Source organism: Oncorhynchus tshawytscha, linkage group LG03 (genome assembly GCF_018296145.1).
Source record: "Oncorhynchus tshawytscha isolate Ot180627B linkage group LG03, Otsh_v2.0, whole genome shotgun sequence".
Taxonomy (NCBI): domain Eukaryota; kingdom Metazoa; phylum Chordata; class Actinopteri; order Salmoniformes; family Salmonidae; genus Oncorhynchus; species Oncorhynchus tshawytscha.
This window is the reverse complement of record NC_056431.1, coordinates 28,244,712-28,264,972: the sequence shown is the minus strand read 5'-3', so window position 1 is coordinate 28,264,972 and position 20,261 is coordinate 28,244,712. Positions and strand designations below refer to the sequence as shown.

Below are 20,261 nucleotides of genomic sequence, written 5' to 3'. Positions count from 1 at the left end.
GGTAGATAGATGTGCTTCAACAGACATTATAGAAGTCAAGTGAACAAAGACATGTACATGAGGGTTGGGTTCCAACTACAATCAAATCACATTTTATTTGTCACACGCTTCGTAGACAACAGGTGTAGACGAACAATGAAATGCTTACTTATGGGTCCATTTCCAACAGAGCAGAGTTAAAGATTAAAAATAATAATAAAGAAATAGTGGCACAGTGAACAGCAAATTTAAAAAATGAGTAAAAATAACATGCCTATATATAGGGAGTGCCAGTACAATGTCATCCTTTCACCAAAAACTGATTTTTTCATGGAATTTGTATCCAAGGCAGAAACCTAAATTCCTCCCACCTGGTAATCAGGGAAGGGACAGACCTGAGTGGTACAGTACATGCATCACATGTCAGCCCTGCCCAGTGCCTCACAATGAAATGTGTTCTTGGTGGGGTGGGCGACACAGGAAACTAAATGACAGCCCTGGTCTTTGTAGTTGCAGCTATATGGATCTCTAGCTAGTTGTCACGAGTTGAAATATTTGGCAAGAGACAGCCAAATTTTAGGACGACACACCTACTAGATATATTGACAAGAACAATAGAATGACATGCAAATTATAAAACGCTAGATCAAACTATCTAGCAAGTCATCTATTTAACAAGATGGATAAAAAATATATATAATTAATTTCTATAGCCAACAACGTTAAACACTTATCAAGGCATCGGACATAACTCGCAACCAAACATGAATGACATCACCTATCGTAATAAGTCCTGCGTGGTCAGCAATATCGAAACCTGCCCTCCATGTAAGTTAAATGTGCTAACTTGCTAACTCAGCTAAGGCAGCGATACAACACCCAGGTGGTTACAATAGTACCAAGTAACTTAGTTAGACGTAACGTTACAGCCTGACTAACTCCCGATGTTGTGTCCCGAAACTAGCGTAGCAACGACTGTCTTATTTATCAGCCGCCGATAAATGCTTACCGTTAGAATGATATTTGTAAACCCACACACTGTCAGTAAATGTATCCCGCTTGACGAATTAAAAATAAAATAAAAATTCAGCCTGCGCCAAATGTCTCAGTGGGAAATGTATCCTTGATAGCTATGTCCGTATTATTGATGATGATGTTGTTGCTGCTGCCGGGCCCCCGACGTCGACTCGGTTAAACCGTGTCACTTGTCAAGTAAGCATACAACGCTCACGGGTTAAACAATAAGTGTATCCTACATATTTCAAGGTACCGATGTCTTTGTCTTTGCTTGAAAAACAAACCAACATCAAAACCACACCTGCCCTACGTTCAGGTTCACAGAGCCAAACAATCGCGTTCACAGTTGTCCCAGACTGCGTTGCAGATTGCTTGCACGCCTCCTTCATTTGTCCGACTGCAATTCCTCCTGGCGGTAGAAAGGTTCCGGCTCGTGTTGATAGCTAGTGAAATGTATGCCGTAGAAGTCTTCGCTGTTTTAAATTTATAGGCTGATGATTTGTATTGCTACATTTGCTTTAATTCGCCATACTGACAATCAGATGTACGAAGCCATTTCGCGTTGGACTCCGTTACCTCTATTAGAGCGAAAAGTCAACTGCACGTGTCTTCGTTGTTAAACCAGGTTAGCCAACTAGCCATTGCGAGCAATAGAAGATAACGACACACACCATGGGCGAAAATGCCAAAGGAGCTGGAGTGTTTCTCGAACTAAGGAAGCGGCTGCAAAGTGGTCTTCTTGTTCTCTGGTAATTATTTGCGAAATAGTTAGTTACCACTAGCTAGGTATCTAGTCTGAGCTAATGTCGACTGGTTGCGCTAGCAGGACAGGATTGAGGACGCGTTCCTGCCGTGAACAAACTGCACAGAACAGACGCATATAAATGTATTTAACATCTCAAGGACCACACACAAGTGTGACTCTTAGCCTACATTTGTACAACATCAACTCCGAGCCCTACATCAGGGACTTCATCAGGACCTGGATGATTTTGGGTCAACCACGAATCGTTTGCGCTGCTGCAATGGTGTAAAACGATTGTACTACTGTTCGTCAACTGAATGCACCACTCCGTTCATAGAGCGGTGGTTACGTATAACACCCGAAGTCATCCAACCGTTATAGTCAGGGGTGTAGGCCTGCTGGTGCGTAGCGACGCTCCGCCACTTCTCGTGACGTTGATATTGTCTCGCAAAATCACCCTAGATGATTTAATTAGTATTCTACATGACAAACCGAATATAATGGCATAGATAATGTCCGGTTACTGTTATACCAAAAACACCTCCTATTTTTTTATGTCAGTTTTAAGATAATCGTGCTGAAGTTGTTGCATTTTTGTTTTGTTCTGTTGGAACTCCCATCTGCTAGAAAATTCGATGAAATAGTAGTTAGGCCGGTTAGCCATCCCTAGAAGGTCGAAATGAATATTCCCATGGAACGGATTGGGATTAAATGGTTGGCATGCATGCAGCATGGGTGTTTTAATATGTAAAACGTGAAGGATTATCATTCACGAACGAATCGCGATGACGGCCTAATTTATAGTAATTGTTTTTTAGGATTTAAAAAATAGAGCGTTTTCCTTGAGCCACGTACATACTGTGATTGCCTACGCGGTATAATCGTGTAATTTGGATGATGCATTGTATGTATATTCTAAAATGATTTTTATACAATAGGCTTCATATCGGTGCCAACTTTCATTCAGGAGTGACGTAATAAAAAAATTGCGCTCCGTTAGGCAACCTAAAATATTGCACTACACCACTGTTTATAATAAATGCAAAGCAATTGCCGTATGTGGTCAACTGATAATACCAGCACCGTTTTGATTGAGACAGCGTCATTGCCTGTCTTGGGTTACGCATGGGAGCTCATCTTGATAAATCAGTCAATGTCCGATTTTGTTTTCAGTGAATCTCCGTTTGGTTACAATTAGGCTGGGAAATATTAGCCAAATTGAGGTGGGTGCTGATCATCTTTAATCTAGCAAATGAAAGCAATTCAGATATTCTCTACACACACACATACATTAGGCCTACAGCCTACCTGTTGAGCTTCGCTGATGTTTATTCATCTATCGGGCCAACATTACATCATGGATGTAATGCTATATTTTGACACCAGGTGGGGTTGTGGAGTAGGAAATTAACATTTTCATCAACATTTTTTTTAAATCAAAATAAATGGGCCATTCAAGCTGTGGCAGTGAGTCAGACTTAACATGAACTTGAGTCCATAAAACATTGACGTAAGTCATAATGTTTTGTTTTAATAGGGCTCTGCTGCTTTTCAACTATACCAAAAGCAGCATTAGGGCCCTATTCAGACTTGAGATAAGTTGACATAAATTTTTTTTTTTTTAAATGTTGGCTTAAATCCATATTTTATGAATTTAATGAATTTTTCCATCTCTGAAAATAAGTGTACACTCTTCTCACTTAAGTGGCTCCCAAGTGGAACCGTGGTCTAAGGCACTGCATCTCAGTGCTTGAGGTGTCACGACAGACACCCTGGTTTGAATCCAGGCTGTATCACAACTGGCCGTGATTGGGAGTCCCATAGGGCAGCACACAGTTGGCCTCGTGTCGTCCGGGTTTGGCCGGTGTTGGTCGTCATTGTAAATAATTTGTTCTTAACTGTCCCTGGCTAGTTAAATAAATAAAAAAGAACAGAATCAACCGCCTTTGCATAGGTAATTAAGACAGTTTATTTGTGAGAAAGTGTTAAAGTTGGCCATTGTTATGTAAATGCGGTCTGAAAAGTTCCAGTGGCCTGGCTTTTCCCCCAAGTGAGAGCAGGTCTAGTCATGGCCTAGTGAGACACGGGTGCTGTCCCGTGTAGCAGGAAATAGAAAAGTCTAAGCCTTTCGGGTTAAACACTTGGGTAAATCCTGAATGAAAATGCACCATAAATAGAATCGTGTCCAGGTGCTGGATCCTTTGGGAGCCTCTACATTTGATACTCGTAAACCTAGTCTAGTCTGCTTTGCTGCATTGCCTAATTGTTCTATAGTTGGATAATATCTTGTTAAAAAAAGCAGGTTTACTGTTTAGAGACTCTTGTTTTACCAGTCGCTTGTGTATTGTCTGGTGTGACAGGCTGCTACTGTGGTTCCTGGCTATAGTTCCTTCCAGTTGTTTGCTGTTGCTTCCTCCACTCGGTTGGAAGTGAGAGAATTCAATGCAGCCAACCAAGTTGTGATTTTAAAGCGGCCTTCGCTGGGTAATGTTTCTCTTCCTGGGGGACAGCACTTGTGTCAAGCATGGACAGAGACGCATTGCATGGCTAGTGAAAATAATTGCATCGAACCCAGAGATTGAGCAGAGGGCAATGTATCTTCCGTGCATCAGTGCATCAGCGCTGTCACTGCAAGAGAAAAAAAAATCTGGATTAGCCAAACATTGTACATGCACTTTACCCTACACACCATTCTTTTTTTCTTCCTTTGTCTCACACACACACACAATATATCGCTTTATTTCTCTCTCCCTCTATCTCTTCAGTTGGCCTACGGCTGTTTTCCTTTGCCCTTCTTCCATCAGAGCAGTAAGTGCATCCTCTCTCTCTGCAAACGTTCCTCTAACTCATTAGACTTCTACTTTGTAGAGGGGGATAAGGACAAGTTGGAAGGTTATGATAACTTTAGAACTGTCACACACACACACACACACACTGGTCTACCATTCACTTGTTTGTCATCCACTTGTCAAGGAACGCAGTCCCATTTGTGTCTCAGCCATTGCGCAGAGGCCTGCATTACGCTGAATCATTAATCCAATTGTATATGTTTTGTTACCAGGTTTACCTGTCCATATCAAAATATGACATGTTGCTGAACACCATGTCTGTCTGTCTGTCCCTCCCTCAGGAGAGATGTGGCGAAGAGCTATGCAGAGGTGAGGGTTACAGGAGGAGATTCGTCCCTCCACATCCAGACTCCTCGGGGCCTGCTAATCGTGGAGCTGCCAGCAGGGGTCAGCCTCGTGGAGGGCTCCTGCAGGGAGGCACCTGAAAGAGGAGATGAGATACACTTCAGAATGCGCCTCAATGTGGACCAGCACACAGATGACACAGGTAATGGTGAGGCTAGCTGTATGGATACACACAACAAACAGAGACAGAATTACTCCCATGTAAATGTTTGTTTCTCACATATCATAGCCTAATTACCATCTCCACTTCAGGTAAGACAGAACAGTATCAGTAGATCATTTCTTATTTATGGCTGATTATATAATATATTCTCATCTGGCTTGAGTCAGTTACTCCGTGGCTGTGAAGCCTTCCCTCGAACTGAGACAGTGGAGGAGTCCTCCTGTGTGTCCCCTGTAGCCTGATCAGCCCACACAGTACTGATCTATAAAGGACTGAGTCATGAGCTCAGTAATTTGCCCGTCATGTCTGGTGCCTAAAACTACACCCACTGATGGATATACAGACACTGAATCTTTGACCTGAATCAGCTGTAACCCGAGTGCATGTTTTGGTGCTACTGTGCAGGGAATGGAAAGCAAAACTAGAGTTTCTTATTGGTTCAGGTAGTCAGTCTGTTTTCTTCCGTTTGGTGTCAAATGAATACACCCCAGGTTTACTTTGTCTCTCTCCATCAGGTCTTGATTATATTAACTGTAGAGTCACTGCACTGACCTGGGAACCGGAGGAGATTCCCCCCATGTCTCTCTCCCAGAGAGAACAGGGCCCGTATCCACAAAGATATCTGATCTACGGGGGGAAATTGGATAAACACTGGGGTGGTGGCGGACCGGCAGAGGGGAAAGCAGCTTGGAAGAAAGGTGGCAATGAGTCTGTTTTTGAGCACTCCTCTGAAAAGCTTTGTGGATATGGGCCCAGACCCCTAATACCCCAGGCCTTCATCTCTCTGTCCGCGTTCACTCTGCTTATCGACTTTTGCTCCGTCTCGAGGTGAAGCTCTTTTCCGCCGATAAGAGTTGTTTATGTGCTCTGTGGCTACTCTCTCCTAACAGGGGCCCTGGGGAGTGTGATGGAGAGGCTGCAGGTCCGAGAGAGTTATTCCTTCCACTGCCAGTCCTGTGGGACCAGGGTGCTGGAGGAGAGGTGAGACGACCACAGGGAGGAAGTTGGTTTGTTGGTTCATTTACGTCCTCCGTTCAGACACAGGAAGTGGTGCCGCTCACAGTAGTGGAGAAGATTGGTTCAGTGAGGGAGATTGATGGCTGTTTGAGCTAAAGGACGATGCTGTGCTCTGTCTCATCTCCCAATGTCATGTTGACATTGGATAGGTGGATACACGCACACCCACACACACCTGCCAAAACATAGTGAATACATATGTTTGTGACAATGTCACGGAAAATGGGTAAAACTGGAAAATTGCCCAGCTTTCCCTGTTAATGCAAATATCTTTTTGATTTGATTCGTGCAAATAGGTTTTTGATTGAAGTTATCAATTCATTTCATCACAGTACAAATAGTCACCATTGTATAGCAATGTAATGTCATTGATTTTTCTCAGGGTGTTCAAGCGAGTGCTCCCTCTCCCCAACTGCAACTGGAGCTCCCTGGTGGATGACTGGTGCTGCCATCCGGACCCCTTTGCCAACCTGAAGCTGCTGCCCCGAGCGGAGGACTGTTTACTGGGCGACACTCACCTCCTTGTGCCCCTGGATAGAGGCTGTGAGGAGACTCTCACCCAGGAGCTCAGCCCCATCACCAACAAAATGGCTGAGGGTCAAAATCAGGACACACCGGTGAGAGGAGGCAAGGGAGGAAGGAACGTCCGTGGCAGAAGATCAATGCCGTTTTAGCCTTGATCATCACGTTGATGTTCGTTAGATACATAATTTTGGCTTTTCACTTCGCTCTCACTCCCTCCCCAATGTGCTGTAAACTTACCGAAAAGTAAAGCTAAAACATTGGTCATTTTCAAAAGTTTCCCTCATGTTTGTCGGGAAGTGTACTGTAGTTACATCAGCAGTGTCTGTGCTTCAGGCTCCTTGTTAGTCTCACACTATCTGTATACCCCCATCCCACTGGGCCTGAGACTGGCAGGATGAGATGGACACACTCTACTTCACAAGCAGCAGCAGCTAGCAGCACTCCCTTTTTAGAGAGGAAACTTGAGGAGGCGGGCAGACAGGCAGCACATCAACACACATCGTGAGCCACTTTAACCCGAGCCTACAGCCAGACCTGGTGTTTGAAGCCAAGCTTATTTTTTTCTCTCTCTCTGCCTCTCGCTCTCTCTGTCTCTCTCACTCTCTCTGCCTCTTTCTCTCTCGCTCCATCACTATCTGGAGTGGGATTGATTTCGCTCTCCATCTATTAGTCACTATCTGTGGCTCAGCCTGGGCCTTTTAGTGTGTCTGTGGTTGAGTGGATGGGAAGTAGAAAGAGGGATGAGGAGAAGAATTATGCCTGCCCGTTGCTCTCTCCTCTTTTTAGGTTGTTTGATTGTGGTTATCGATTTCCGTTTTGGAGGAACTTAAATTAGAACTGTGTGTTCTTGTCTTTTAGCTTTATTTTGTATTTTTCTGTTATTTTTTTGTAGAAACCCAACCGCAGGCGTACGCTTGTCTCCTGTAAGAGCTGCACAGCCGGCCTGGGAGAGGCTGTGGCACCAGGTACACAACCGTCTTTATAGAATAGATACTGTATATTGTTAAAAAAAATTCAACAGGAATTTATTGATTTGCTGTCATAATACCCAACGTCATACACACACATACACACACTGGTTGGGAGCAGCACAGCGTCTACCTTAGAGTGGCACTACCGGAGCAATTTTAGGGCTTAACTTCCTTGCTCAAGGGCACAAAGGCAGTGAATGGCATGGGACCAGCAGCCCTTCATTTGCCAGTTCAATTCCCACTTGTATCATTTACCCTGGGACTTGGAACCATAAGAAAGTTGCATTGCATTAGAAAAGATGCCCAGGTCAGGTTCTGTCTGCATGAGGGTTGGCTCAATAGTAACCGTTTCTGTAAACGTTGCAGGGACCTTGAAACTCTACATCACAGAGGTGACGGTGAGACCCAGTGTGGGAGACAGCCAGTTTGATACCTCTCCAGACAGGTAACCATGGTGATGCTTCTCAGACTGGTGCATGTTGCTGTAACATCTGTGGATACTCATCCTCATCATTCGGATACTCAGCTCCTCAAAGTGCAAATCGATGTAAATCTATAGTTTTTCACTATGCAGATGCAATATATGACCTTTTGTTGCTACAATGCCAGTGAGCGATGTAGAATATTATTTTAGACATAGCTAGGTAGAATTCTTATTGAGGGTTAACCATGCCCTACTCTTCCACAGGTCACTGTTCCTGGAACAGACCATAGCTGCCAGACTGGTGGAGCTGTCCTCCTCACAGAGCGTGTTTCGTTTCTCTATCCAGGCCTCAGATGGAAAAGCCTTCATATTGGTAAGAGGCGCGTGTGTGTGTGTGTGTGTGTGTGTGTGTGTGTGTGTGTGTGTGTGTGTGTGTGTGTGTGTGTGTGTGTGTGTGTGTGTGTGTGTGTGTGTGTGTGTGTGTGTGTGTGTGTGTGTGTGTGAGCGAGCAAGCTTGAAATATGTGAGACAGACGATGTGTGCATTGGTGAAATGTGTGTGGCTTTAACAGAGCGGGTGTGAAGTGTTAAATAACTTCTTCTGATCCTCAGCTCTGGCTCCTGAACAGCGACTCCCTCATTGCCTCGTTCTCTGCCACTCCGTCATCGACTGTCAGAGGTGATGCTGTCACCTCTCCCGGCCACCACCAGTGTTCTGAGCATCAATCACCCACTGAGGCTGGCAGCGCCGTCAAAGTTCTCTATCTCCCCTGTTCTCCCTCTGCCAGCACACACCAGGAGTAAGACAGCCTACATACCCATCTCCTGCTGCATTTCTGATAGAGTATGATACTTTTTTTTTTAGTTGGGGGCGGGGTCTTTCAGTGCAGTTTGTTCAGGATATTTGACTATAACGGGTATTTGTACTATTGGTATTATTTTTATTATAAAATTGTGTTTTGCAACTGAGAACAGAAATGAGTCACGGATAGATGTGGTGGGTGCTCCATGTTCCTCCGTGCTGAGTTCCCCGCAGGAGGATTCTTCTCTTCTGTTATGATTTCCTTCTTCCTCTCCCGCTTCACCTTTGTCTTGTTTTGCTTCGTATAACGTGACAGCCCCTCCAGCAGACTGGCAGCAGAGCTGTAATTAACAAACTGTAGATGAAAGGAGAGGACTCCTCTCCGCACGGCACTCCAGTACAGCGTAGCTCAGCACATCACCGCTGTTGACTGCGTGTAGGATGGGAAATTGCCTGCTGTTTTAAGTATGACACTAGCTCAGGGGTTGGAGAGCCCTGACCTACACTAGCTTAAACCGGATCACTCCTCCAACATTTTGGAAGAAAATAACGTGGCGGTTGGCTGACACAGCTTGTATGAAGGTGGGGAAGTGTTAGAGAAACATATGTTTCCTCTAGGCCCTACATACTGTTACATACGTGACATTCATCCCTGACCATGTTTTAATTCAGTCAGTCGTGTAAGTCACTGAGCACCGTCTGTCTTGGTTGAACGCACTGGAGGTGACGTTGGAGATGCACGCCAGTAACGTGTCTCTAATTGGTGGGAGAATCAGTGAGCCTCTGCTTAATTGAATTGTGACTGTCACCGAGGGCGATGACTTGATTAGTGTGGAGTTGACGGCTGCAGAACTAATCAAATTTACTACCAGCGGTGTTTTCATTAGTACAAATCATAGCAAAACATTTTGCTACGAATACGAGGGTTTCTCATTGGACAAGTTCAGGTTAGTCCCTCCCTGTTTCGGCCCATTTTGTTTATTTTTGGACAATGGTTCCTAAACACTACACCCTTGGGTGACCGTTGAGGTTTTATAACCAGCGCTGTATGTGTTAGGATTTTCTTTACTGTAAAAGCAGTAGCATTCACTGTATACTAAGTGAGTGTTACTTTCTATACTAAGGACTTATCAGCATTTTAACTCAGAGTGTCTGTCGCAGAGCCACTGCACAGATGGCCAAATGTAATGAAAAAACCTAGATCGCTTCCACAACCTGTGAGAGGGAATCAATCTCTCCCTCAATTTCTCATTCCTCCATCCCTTTCAAACTCTCACTGTTCAACATTACCCAGTGATAGATTATAATGATTTGATTAGCATCGTAATGCTTCAAACTGGGATTTATGTCCCCTTGCCTAGAAGATGTGAACCTCGGGGAGATATTTGACTTTTTATGTATTATTCTGACTGATGCAGTGTTGTACATTTTCTCTCTTTCTTCGTGTCTTTCTCTCGGTCTCATTATTTTTCTTTCTCTCGCTATCCCTTATCTCTGTGTGTGTCCAGTGTTGTAGACACCTGGGAGAAGGACATCGGTGTCCACCCCCTAGAACTGCCCCTGACCACGTGCCAGGAGCTGTTGTCGGTGCTGACAGCCAGTACTTCCTGTCTCCCTCCATCGCTGCATTCCATGAACTCCTACCAGGTGAGAGAGCCTCTGGGTAATGTAGGCAGAGCTTGTCCCCTTGGCAGGATGAACATGACACTGTTTGATTCCATATGGCTGATATCCATTATTTACAGCCTCTACCCTAGTAGCTATCGTTGCGACCATTTAAAAAAAAAAAAAAAAAAAAAAATGTAAGCACATTTTCGAAAAGAGGTTCAGAGGGATTTTGTGACAAACTATTCTTAGAAGATGCTGGAGCACCACCAATACTGCTGGGCAGTCTAACGTTTTAGTGCCCACAACAACAGTCTCCTCTACAGTACAAAAAGGGAGAGTTTTCTTGCACCAAGGCAAGACTAGGAGTTGTAAACTTGGCTGACTTCACCAGGGACTCTCCAGAGACATTCCAGACAGTTGCACAGTAATTACCACCATTGTCTCATCCCTGCCTCTTTACCTGTCACAGCAGCACTCACCTGTGAGCACGACGTCAGGTTTGAGAAGTTGAAGTAGCCTAACATTTTTGAAAAATAATGTAAACAAACATTTGAGCTCCTGCATATTCAACGTGGCTGAAAATAAGGCCACTGGCTCCTGTCTCATTATATAGTTATCATGACTCTGGGCCCTTTGATTAAAATGCTTACCAGTTACTGTTTTCACTTCCCACCACTACTATGTTACCAAACCTCTACGAGACTGCTTATTATATTTCAGCACTCCCTCTCTTTCTCTCCCACGCTCTGCAATCTCATATTTTGTGTTCCTTCCCTCTTTCACAAAACTCTGTTACTTGCCCTCTGGGTCTGTACAGGGGAGGAGGAACTCATTTTGACTCTGGCAGACGCTATCAATTCCACTTAGATGGAGGGGATTGGAGAGAACTTCTTTCCTTACTTTTTCCATTTATCTTCAGTTTGTCATATTTCAGTCTGATAGGCTTGTAGGGTGTTAAGAGTGAGTCATTCGGTACATTCCAGGTGTTGCAATAAGTCTTTTTAGTTAAAAAAAAAGATATATATTTTCTAGAGAAACCATCAATTGTCTACAGTTGCGATGCCATACTCCCCCCATGTTACCATATTCCCAAGTTCCGTTCATCACTCAGCTGGAAAGTCTGGAAATCGAGGATATCAATGTCTTGTCCTGACCGTGAGTGATTATGCTACTGCTGAAAAGGGACTTGTTTTAGGACGGGGGTACTTTAGACTGACTGCATGTCACTAAAAGGGGGAAGAGACGAGAGGGACTAAGGGGAGTGATGAAGAGTGTCTGATTTAGCCACTTAAATACCTCTACTAGAGAGATGGATTCACTGCTCTGCTGTAGACCTAGGAGTACCAGAGAGTAATGCGATCACATAGTCAGATAGAGTTACAGCGGATGAGGGCTGAAAACTCCCAAATTGATAATGTAGCCCTAATAGTGTGTGTGTGGGCATGTGAAATGGTGAGTGGGCCTTCCAGTGCCAGTCTATTGTGTTAGCCCTCCTAACCAGATCTAGCCTCTCATTACTGGAGGAGGAATGGTGTGTTGTCTGGGATGTTGTGTTCCACCTCCGAGCTGTGCTGCGGTGTAATGGGGTGTAAAGTACTCCCAGTGCAGCGTGCCACCCCTGCCACAGACCCCCCCGCTTGCCAGCTCATTAATCTCCCACACAGAGAGGCACACAGGAAGATAAAAACTGGACAGAAAAAGGCAAGGGGCAACATGCTGGAAAAATGAGATCTATATCAAGTCTCACCCTGACGATGTCTTGCACACTCCTGTGACGTATTGTTGAAACGATTTACCTCCCTCAGGTACACGCGCCTGAGGGAGGTAAGGGAATGCATGAAAAATGGGATTTGTCGTAAGAAGAATTCCCTGCTAACCAGCACTGTATTGTATTAGACTGAATGGCTTGTGACACTCAGTCAGTGTGGCTGGTCCCCATAATTTAGATTACTCGGTCAGTTGCTGTGGCACTCCTCAATCAGAATCCCTCAGTCAGTAGCTTAGACCACACTTTCAGAAATGCCTTATTCCCTACAGAACACAGTTTCAGTGTAGGCAAACTGCTTTCACTTCAGCAGCACCATTCACACATGTCATTTGTGTCCCCCCCAGTTATATTTCTCGTCAAGTGGAGTAAATAATATTCCCTCTGTCACCTCGCCAAGATGTTGAGTGTTGTGATAACAGAACGCCTGTACGAGAGCACCGAAGCTGAGCATTTAGCTTCTGAGGCTTCTCTTCTCTAGTCGTATCAGCCCTTTTTAATGCTGACAGATAAACACCCCGCTGTGAATACTACTACCTCTGACAAAAAAGAGCCATAGTACAGTGATGGAAAGGAAATAAACTACTGGCAAATGCAATCTCCCGGTACGGGAAGAAGTGTTTCTCTCATGTATCTAAAAAAATAAAATAATCATATCCCTAGGAGAGTAGACGTTTTTCAACGAGGCGGGCTGAAATTGTATTTCCATTATTAGAATTTGTAACTGCGGTGAGCTCACGACGAAGCTGTGATGAGAAACCGTTTCACCCCTGGGTAGTACAACAGCACATCACAACTATTCTTGGAATGTAAGCAGAACCTTATGTCAATAATCATTCATTTAATTGAAAGTGTTTGTCTTTACACCCAAGGTGGCATTTTCTTTTAAATAATAAAAACAATCCAAAAAAACAGAACGTGGACACGGACAAGAAACAAAGCTATACACAGGTATCATCAGGTCCGGAGGACATGAGAACGGAATTAGCAGAGGTCCGTGAAAAGCTTTGGTGAACAGCATTGTCTTGAGCTGTGTTTTCAAGGAGGCCCGAGACACTGCACTAATAATGTCTGGAAGAGACTCCACCATAATAGTGTGAGCCCTGTCACCTATAGTTTTTTAGTCTGCTGAAGGAAGACGGACCTGGAGGGAGTGAAGGCTGCGTGTGAGGCAGGAGGATAGAACAAGGTCAGACAGGTACTTGTGTCCACAGTTTAGGATAGGTTGGTAGGTGTGAAACAGGATTTTGTAGTTGATGCGTGACCATATGTGGAGCCAGTGGAAGTTGAATAGCGCTGGATTGATGTGCTCACGGGGGAGGTGTGGGTGAGGACACGTTCTGGACATATTGTAGCCTGTTTAGGTCACTTGGTAGCTACGGTAACAAAGGGGGTGTTTTTAAAATAAAATAAAACTGTGGATGAGTTGCTCAGCTGCAGGTTTTGATAGCATAGGTTGTAACCTGGCAATGTCTCAAAGATGGGGAAATTAGACTTTGGCCACACTCTTGATGTGGGCTTCAAATGAGAGCGGACATAAATATAACACCCAGGTTGTGAACCTCACTGGAGGGGAGGACCTTGACACCATCAATATTAAGGCTGTAGCTGCTGATTTAGTCAATGATGATGCGAGTGCCAATCAAGACGACCTCAGTCTAAAAAGACATCTTCAGTATCGGTGTCCCTTCCACGGGACGGTTGAGCTAATGTAGGCTAATGCGATTAGCATGAGGTTGTAAGTGACAAGAAAATTTCCCAGGACATAGACATCTGATATTGGCAAAAAGCTTAAATTCTTGTTAATCTAACTGCACTGTCCAATTTACAGTAGCTATTACAGTGAAATAATACCATTCTATTGTTTGAGAAGAGTACACAATTTTGAACATAAAGTTTATTAATAAACAAATTAGGCACATTTGGGCAGTCTTGATACAAAATGAAACAGAAATGCAATGGTTCATTGGATCAGTCTAAAAGTTAAGACATATACGCTGATGCCATCTAGTGGCCAATATCTAAATTGAACCTGGGCTGGAATAATACATTATGGCCTTTCTCTTGCATTTCAAAGATTGTTAAAGAAAATATGAAAGAACGGTTGTTGTTTTTTTCTTTGTATTATCTTTTACCAGATCTATTGTGTTATATTCTACTACATTCCTTTCACATTTCCATAAATGTCAGTGTTTCCTTTCTCCTTGCTTCAGGGCCTGAGCTACAGGCAGTTAGATTTGGGTAAGTCATTTTAGGTGAACATTTTAAAAGGGGGCTAATCCTTAAGAGGTTCTGCAGGAAACTAAACTGCATTGTCGGTGTTTGTCGGTGTTTGTGGAGACATACAGCTGAGTGTTGTCAGCATAGAAGTGAAAGCCCAGTCCGTGTTTCCTCAAGATGTTTCTCAGTGGCAGCATGTAGATGCAAAACAATAGTGGCCCCAGAACCAAGCCTTGAGGTGGACACCTTGTTGGACCACAACTGTCTCACCTACTAGGACCGATGGCTACAAACTGGTAGCGAGCAGTGAGAGAGAGACTGTTCAGGTCCTGACAGGCCCAGGTGATTCTCCATGCAGTCCAGCAGGATGGTGTGGCTGACCGTGTCGAGTATGAGGATGATGGCAGCCTCAGAGTTAGCATTCATGAGGAGGTCATAGGTGGCCCTTACCGGGCCAGTCTTGGTGCTGTGTCTAGCTCTGAAACCCAACTGGAAGAGCTCAAGTAGGTTGTGAGTGGCCGGGTGGTTTTGGAGTTGGTCAGAAACGGCACATTCGAGGATGGAGCGTACTCAGGAATGGCAGGTTGGAAATAGGCCTGTATTTCTGGAGGTTGTTAGGGTCATATTCAGCCCTTTTAAGTACTGCTGTGACTGCGAACAATTTTGAGCTGAGGAGGGACACATCCAGGGATGAGGGACTTGTTGATCATTTCTGTGAAGAAAGGCTCTAGAGCAGGTAAGCAGGTGTTTACAAGGGAGGTGGGGATAGGGTCAAGTGAGCAAGTGGTGGGCCTCATTGTTCTAGCCAGCTTACATCAGCTGCAGTGACTGTGGTGAAGGTGGAAGACCTTGACTCTGAGCGTAGGACTGGGTAGATCAACTACAGGGGCTGGAGAGGACAGGATGGTGTTTTGAGGTTTTACGTTTTGCTTTGGAAGAAGCACAGGTATTTGTTGCACTGTTCTAGGGAGGCTGAGGTAACCGAATTGTTGTCAGGTTGGAGGAGCTTACTCACAGTAAAGAACAGCACCCAGGAGTTACCACTGCAAGGTCCTGAGCAGTTGGGAGAGGTAGATTGCCCAAGCTGCATTTATGGTCTGTTTGTGTTCTTGCTGATGTTGCTCAAACATCTGCGCATGTACTGTTAGCCCAGTTTTCTGATACTGTCGTTCTAGACGACGGCCCGTTGCTTTGAGAGAATGTAGCTCCTCAGTGTACCAGGGAGAAGATTTGGAGAAAGACACCAGGTGGGTTTTCAAAGGAGCAACTTCATCTAGTATGGAGGCCAAGGCAGTGTTTATATTGAGCCGCAGATAGTTCCACAAGAAAGTCAGGTGAGTTTAGGAGGCCGATAAATCAGCACAGCAAGTACTGATACAGAGCCAGTGATTTTGAAAGCCATGCATTCAAAAGATGAGACAGCTGGTACTGGAGTAGACTTCACAGTGAATGTCTCGACCTCTATCAATGATGTAATTCATTCGTAAGCCTTTGTTGTTTATGGATACATTTAAAAGCCTCGGTTGAATTACTTTGGAAGTTGCCTGAGGGGGAACCTGCAGAACTGGCCTTTGTCTTTTATCATCCACATCCGGTGTGCATGATCTACTGTTCGCATTGCGAGTGCACACAAAATATTTAAGTCTGTTCATTAGTCTCCTACCGCCCATTCGTCCTCGCCGTCTGCAGTTTTTCCAGAGGATCCCGTATTGCTCCCTGCACAGGGTTGTTTTAATATGTTCATAAACATCTGAGGAATCATTGGGTGTAGTGAGCGATAGTTGCTGCCATTTCTGTATCTTTTGGTTCAGCCTTTGGCGCAGTAGATAAGAAGAGATATAAGGATCTGAGCTGGTATTTGAATCCAAATTATTAGCCAGAAGTAGTCAAATATGTTAACTAATTTAATGTTGTTGATTTAAAAAAGAAAAACTAGATGTGTTCAATACAAAAAACAAAGTTTGTTATTTTAGAATGTAAACACTTAATAATTAAGTTTGCAGGAGTTAACTACCAAGTCTGCCACTAGGCACTATTGCACAGGGATGAAAACTAGTCACCTTTCAGTGGAATTTGCTGTTTTGAACTACTGGCTGATTGAGTGATGAGCGTTTGGAGCAATACTGGCTTTATCTAAAGCTCAGCCAATCGTTCACATAACAGAATGCAGAGCAGCACGTGACTGAAGAAAGAAGAGACAACCAATTTAGTTGTTACAACATCAGTGCATACTCTGGAAAGGCAGCTTGTCAGTTACAGCAGCACGTCCCCGGAACGATAACGAGTAACACCGTACCCAAACCGGCAGCTTGCAAATTGATTTTGTCCCCCCACACTAAACGCAATCACGACACACAGGTTGAAATATCAAAACAAACTGAAGCAATTATATTAATTTGTGGAGAGATCTTAAAGCATTAAACATTTATGGCAATTTAGCTAGCTTGCAGTTGCTAGCTAATTTGTCCTATTTAGCTAGCTTGCTGTTGCTAGCACATTTGTCCTGGAATATAAACGTTCAGTTGTTATTTTACCTGAAATGCACAAGGTCCTCTACACCGACAATTAATCCACACATAAAACGGTCAACCGAATCATTTCTAGTCATCTCTCCTCCTTCCAGGACTTTTCTTCTTTGGACATTTACATGGCGATTGGCATCTAACTTTCAGAGTTACCACGACGATGATCAAACTCAGTTCATCTTTCAATCACCCACGTGGGTATAACCAATGAGGAGATGGCACGTGGGTATCTGCTTCTATAAACCAATGAGATGGGAGAGGCAGGACTTGCACCGTGTTCAGCGTCACAAATAGAACTGACTTCTATTTTAGCGCTTGGCAACGCAGACGCTCGTTGGCGCACTCGAGCAGTGTGGGTGCAATAGTTGAATAACATGCATGTTTAAATTCATTTTGCGACGCACGCAACACGGTCAGCATGTTAGGTGAGAAGCCTGGCCACAGAGACGGGGGTGAGAAGGTGATGAAGCATACTTCATGAGCTGTAACCGAAAACCAACTGGCATTTGGAAAGTTTGAGGTGAGGGAGAAAGTGTGGTGGAAGAAGTATTAGATTTAAGTATATAAGTCCAAAGAAGAAAAGGCCTGGAAGGAGGAGAGATGGTTATAAACGATTCGGGTTGACCGTTTTTATGTGTGGATGAATTGTTGGAGTAGAGGACCTTGTGCATTTCAAGTAAAATAACAACTCAATGTTTATATCACAGGACAAATTAGCTAGCAACTGCAAGCTAGCTAGCTAAATTGCCATAACTGTTTAATGCTTTTCGACTTGTCCCAAAATGAATATATTTGGTTTAGAGTTTGTTTTGATATTTTAACATGCGTCTTGATCGCGTTTGGTGTGAGGGGACAAAATGAATTTCCGCACGATGGTGCATGCGTGCGGCCGGTGTGGGTACGGTGTCAGCCCTTGGCAACACAGACGCTCATTGGCACGCGCGAGCAGTGTGGGTGCAATCACTGAATGACGTGTATGTTAAAATGTATTTTGCAACGCACACGATGCAACCAATTCGCTATATGCAACCAATTCGCTATAGTATTAACTAGTATACGAGTCCTTGCCGTTCCTCAAGTTGTAACGCGTTAGTTGCTTACTGGACCCTGGCAATCTGTGTGAAATGTTAACTAGTTAACGAACTAACCACTATCTGTTAACTAATGTTTTCCCTCTACAGTATGTGGTTAATTTTCGGAATGAGAGAATTAGGTGAAAATGAGCCGTTGCTTGTTAAACAAGTGAATTCAGGGATCAAGTGTAGCTGGAGCTGGGCCTGGTTTAACCTGGATGCCGCTATAGAGGTGAAAGGAACACCACACACTTTCCCTCTTTCTCACTTTTGCTGGCACATTGGAGAACAGATGTCCACAGGCAGAACGTGTACAATGTAATAATATGTAGTGTAGCCCAAATATAGTTTTTGTTGTGTTGAACTTGACAGTAACACGTGTGCGTAAGTGAGGGGGGATTATAATTGTTTTTACTCAGTGAACGTTATTTTTGCACACATGTAGCCTTGTTCACTTGATCGACGTCTATAGTGGCCACTATAATAGAGCAATTTGTGCCTGTTTGTTTCGTTCTATTTCTACCTAAGATGGGGGGGTTTTCCCCCCCAAGTGCAATATTTGTGTGTGTGTGGTCACAAGCGTTCTATTATAAAGGCTAACTGCAATATTAGTGTGTTTTTTTCTCAAGACTTGAGTGTCATTTGCAGTAAAGTCTAGGCAACACATAACATTGGGTTGCTTTCTTTACATTTTTTTTAGCTGTGGGTTCGGTTCACATGAACGACTTTATATTTGACACACAGAGACTGATCCTGCAGATCATATTCTCTGTTTTAATTAGTTAAAACCTGCATTTCTCCGCGGCGAGGATTTTTTGTTTGTTGCATGTTTCAGTGCAAAAAAAAAAAGGGTCACCTTTTTGGGTCCTAACCAGTTTGCATCCCTGATTGCAACCATCTATCAATGACAGCAGCTGGTTCAAAGGTACATACTTGAAAGAGTTAACGTTAGAGGTTGATGTTCACTCTCTTAAGTCAAAGGGAATTAATAGTAGCTTGTTTCTTGCTTCGTTTTTCCTTGTATTTTTCCTTTGGGGGCTTAGCTATTTTGTAGCACGTTCACCTTTGGGCTTAATCTGCCATCACAGACTAATTTGTTATTATTTGTGTTGATGCGGTGTGCAGGCTGAGTCATGAGTTTCGGGGGGGGAGCCTTGAGTGAAGCCAATGCCCTCATCCATCATCCCAATATAGCGGTCTCACAGGAGATCCAGTCAGGCAGAGCTGTGACCCTCTTCCAGGCAAACAACCAGGACTAGGAGATGGCTTTAAGTTGGATGTGTGCGTGTATGTGCAAGACCTGCACTGTTATGTCAGGCATCTGACCGTGTAAGAGAGGACAGGATGTGCCACGAGCCGACAAAATATCCACATTTCATCTGAACAGATTGTTTACCTAAATGTCACTTTTTTCATTTGTTTTAACACAATCCATACAGTATACTCATCATAAGTCAGTTTCATTGTACGTAATGAAGATATATATATTTTTTCTGGCTGTATATCTGAATCTACATACAGGTGAGAAAAGTAATACTGTATCTCTTATTGTTACACTAGAGATCTAACCCGATCTGTCTGAATTGTTTACAGGTGGCGTACATGAGACTGTAATGTCAGAGGTCAAGAGCCATGGATCCACTCATCTTTCCTAGAGGGAGGATCAGCAGAAGAAACACTGGAACACTAGAGTACAGTTACTTATCTGTCTTAGGCTGTGTTCAAGACGCACGTAATGGAAAACCAAGTTCCATTGCCCAAAGTTCAGCTGGTGCATACCTCCGAGTCGAGCATTCTCCTCCGAAAAGAACGATCATTCCGTTATACATTTTGAAAAGGTTTCTTCAATTTGGTCCTACTGAACATGACCCTGATAGCTGCTGTAATGCAGACCATGTAAAAAAAAAAGACTTGTAACTAATCATTCCAATGGAATGACTGAGTTATTGATGACCTGCCCAGATGAAATAGTGAATCTGACTAACATGCCCGTGTTGAAGTTCATGTTTTTTAGCAGGGGGGGTCACTTTTATTGTAAATAAGAAAAGAATATGTTTCGAAACACTTCGGCATGAATGTGGATGCTACCATGATTATGCATAATCCTGAATGAATCGTGAATAATGATGAGTGACAAAGTTACAGATGCACAAATATCATACCCCCCCCCCCAAAAAAAAAAAATGACTTGGGGGTAGGTATGATATTTGTGTCTAACTTTCTCACTCATCATT

General features: G+C 43.8%; 2 protein-coding genes across 9 annotated transcripts in view; one reads left to right on the top strand and one right to left on the bottom strand.

Moving 5' to 3' along the window:
* Nucleotides 1–2,124, bottom strand: part of LOC112232918 (protein dopey-1) — a 38,187-nt gene extending 36,063 nt beyond the window's left edge. For 3 of the 6 annotated variants that reach the window (XM_024400238.2, XM_042313627.1, XM_024400262.2), the window contains exon 1: nt 989–1,356. The gene's annotated coding sequence lies outside the window, so the exon portion shown is untranslated. Of the gene's footprint in view, nt 1–988; nt 1,418–1,929 lie in introns of those variants that run through there. The other 3 variants (XM_042313611.1, XM_042313617.1, XM_042313606.1) reach the window with 3 other exon arrangements.
* LOC112232586 (E3 ubiquitin-protein ligase E3D) lies at nt 742–20,013 on the top strand. 3 transcript variants are annotated; one of them, XM_024399688.2, is made up of 10 exons: nt 742–807; nt 4,872–5,077; nt 5,989–6,079; nt 6,498–6,732; nt 7,533–7,605; nt 7,978–8,056; nt 8,300–8,408; nt 8,647–8,834; nt 10,345–10,483; nt 19,621–20,013. In XM_024399688.2, coding segments are annotated over exons 1-10 (1,143 nt in total). In that variant the 5' UTR covers nt 742–805; the 3' UTR covers nt 19,642–20,013. The 3 variants fall into 3 exon arrangements, with proteins under 3 accessions (XP_024255456.1, XP_024255467.1, XP_024255446.1); XM_024399678.2 differs by lacking the exon at nt 742–807 and adding an exon at nt 1,419–1,745; XM_024399699.2 differs by lacking the exons at nt 742–807; nt 19,621–20,013 and adding an exon at nt 1,418–1,745 and having other exon boundaries at nt 8,647–8,878; nt 10,345–10,471.
* Nucleotides 20,014–20,261: the final 248 nt, after the last annotated feature.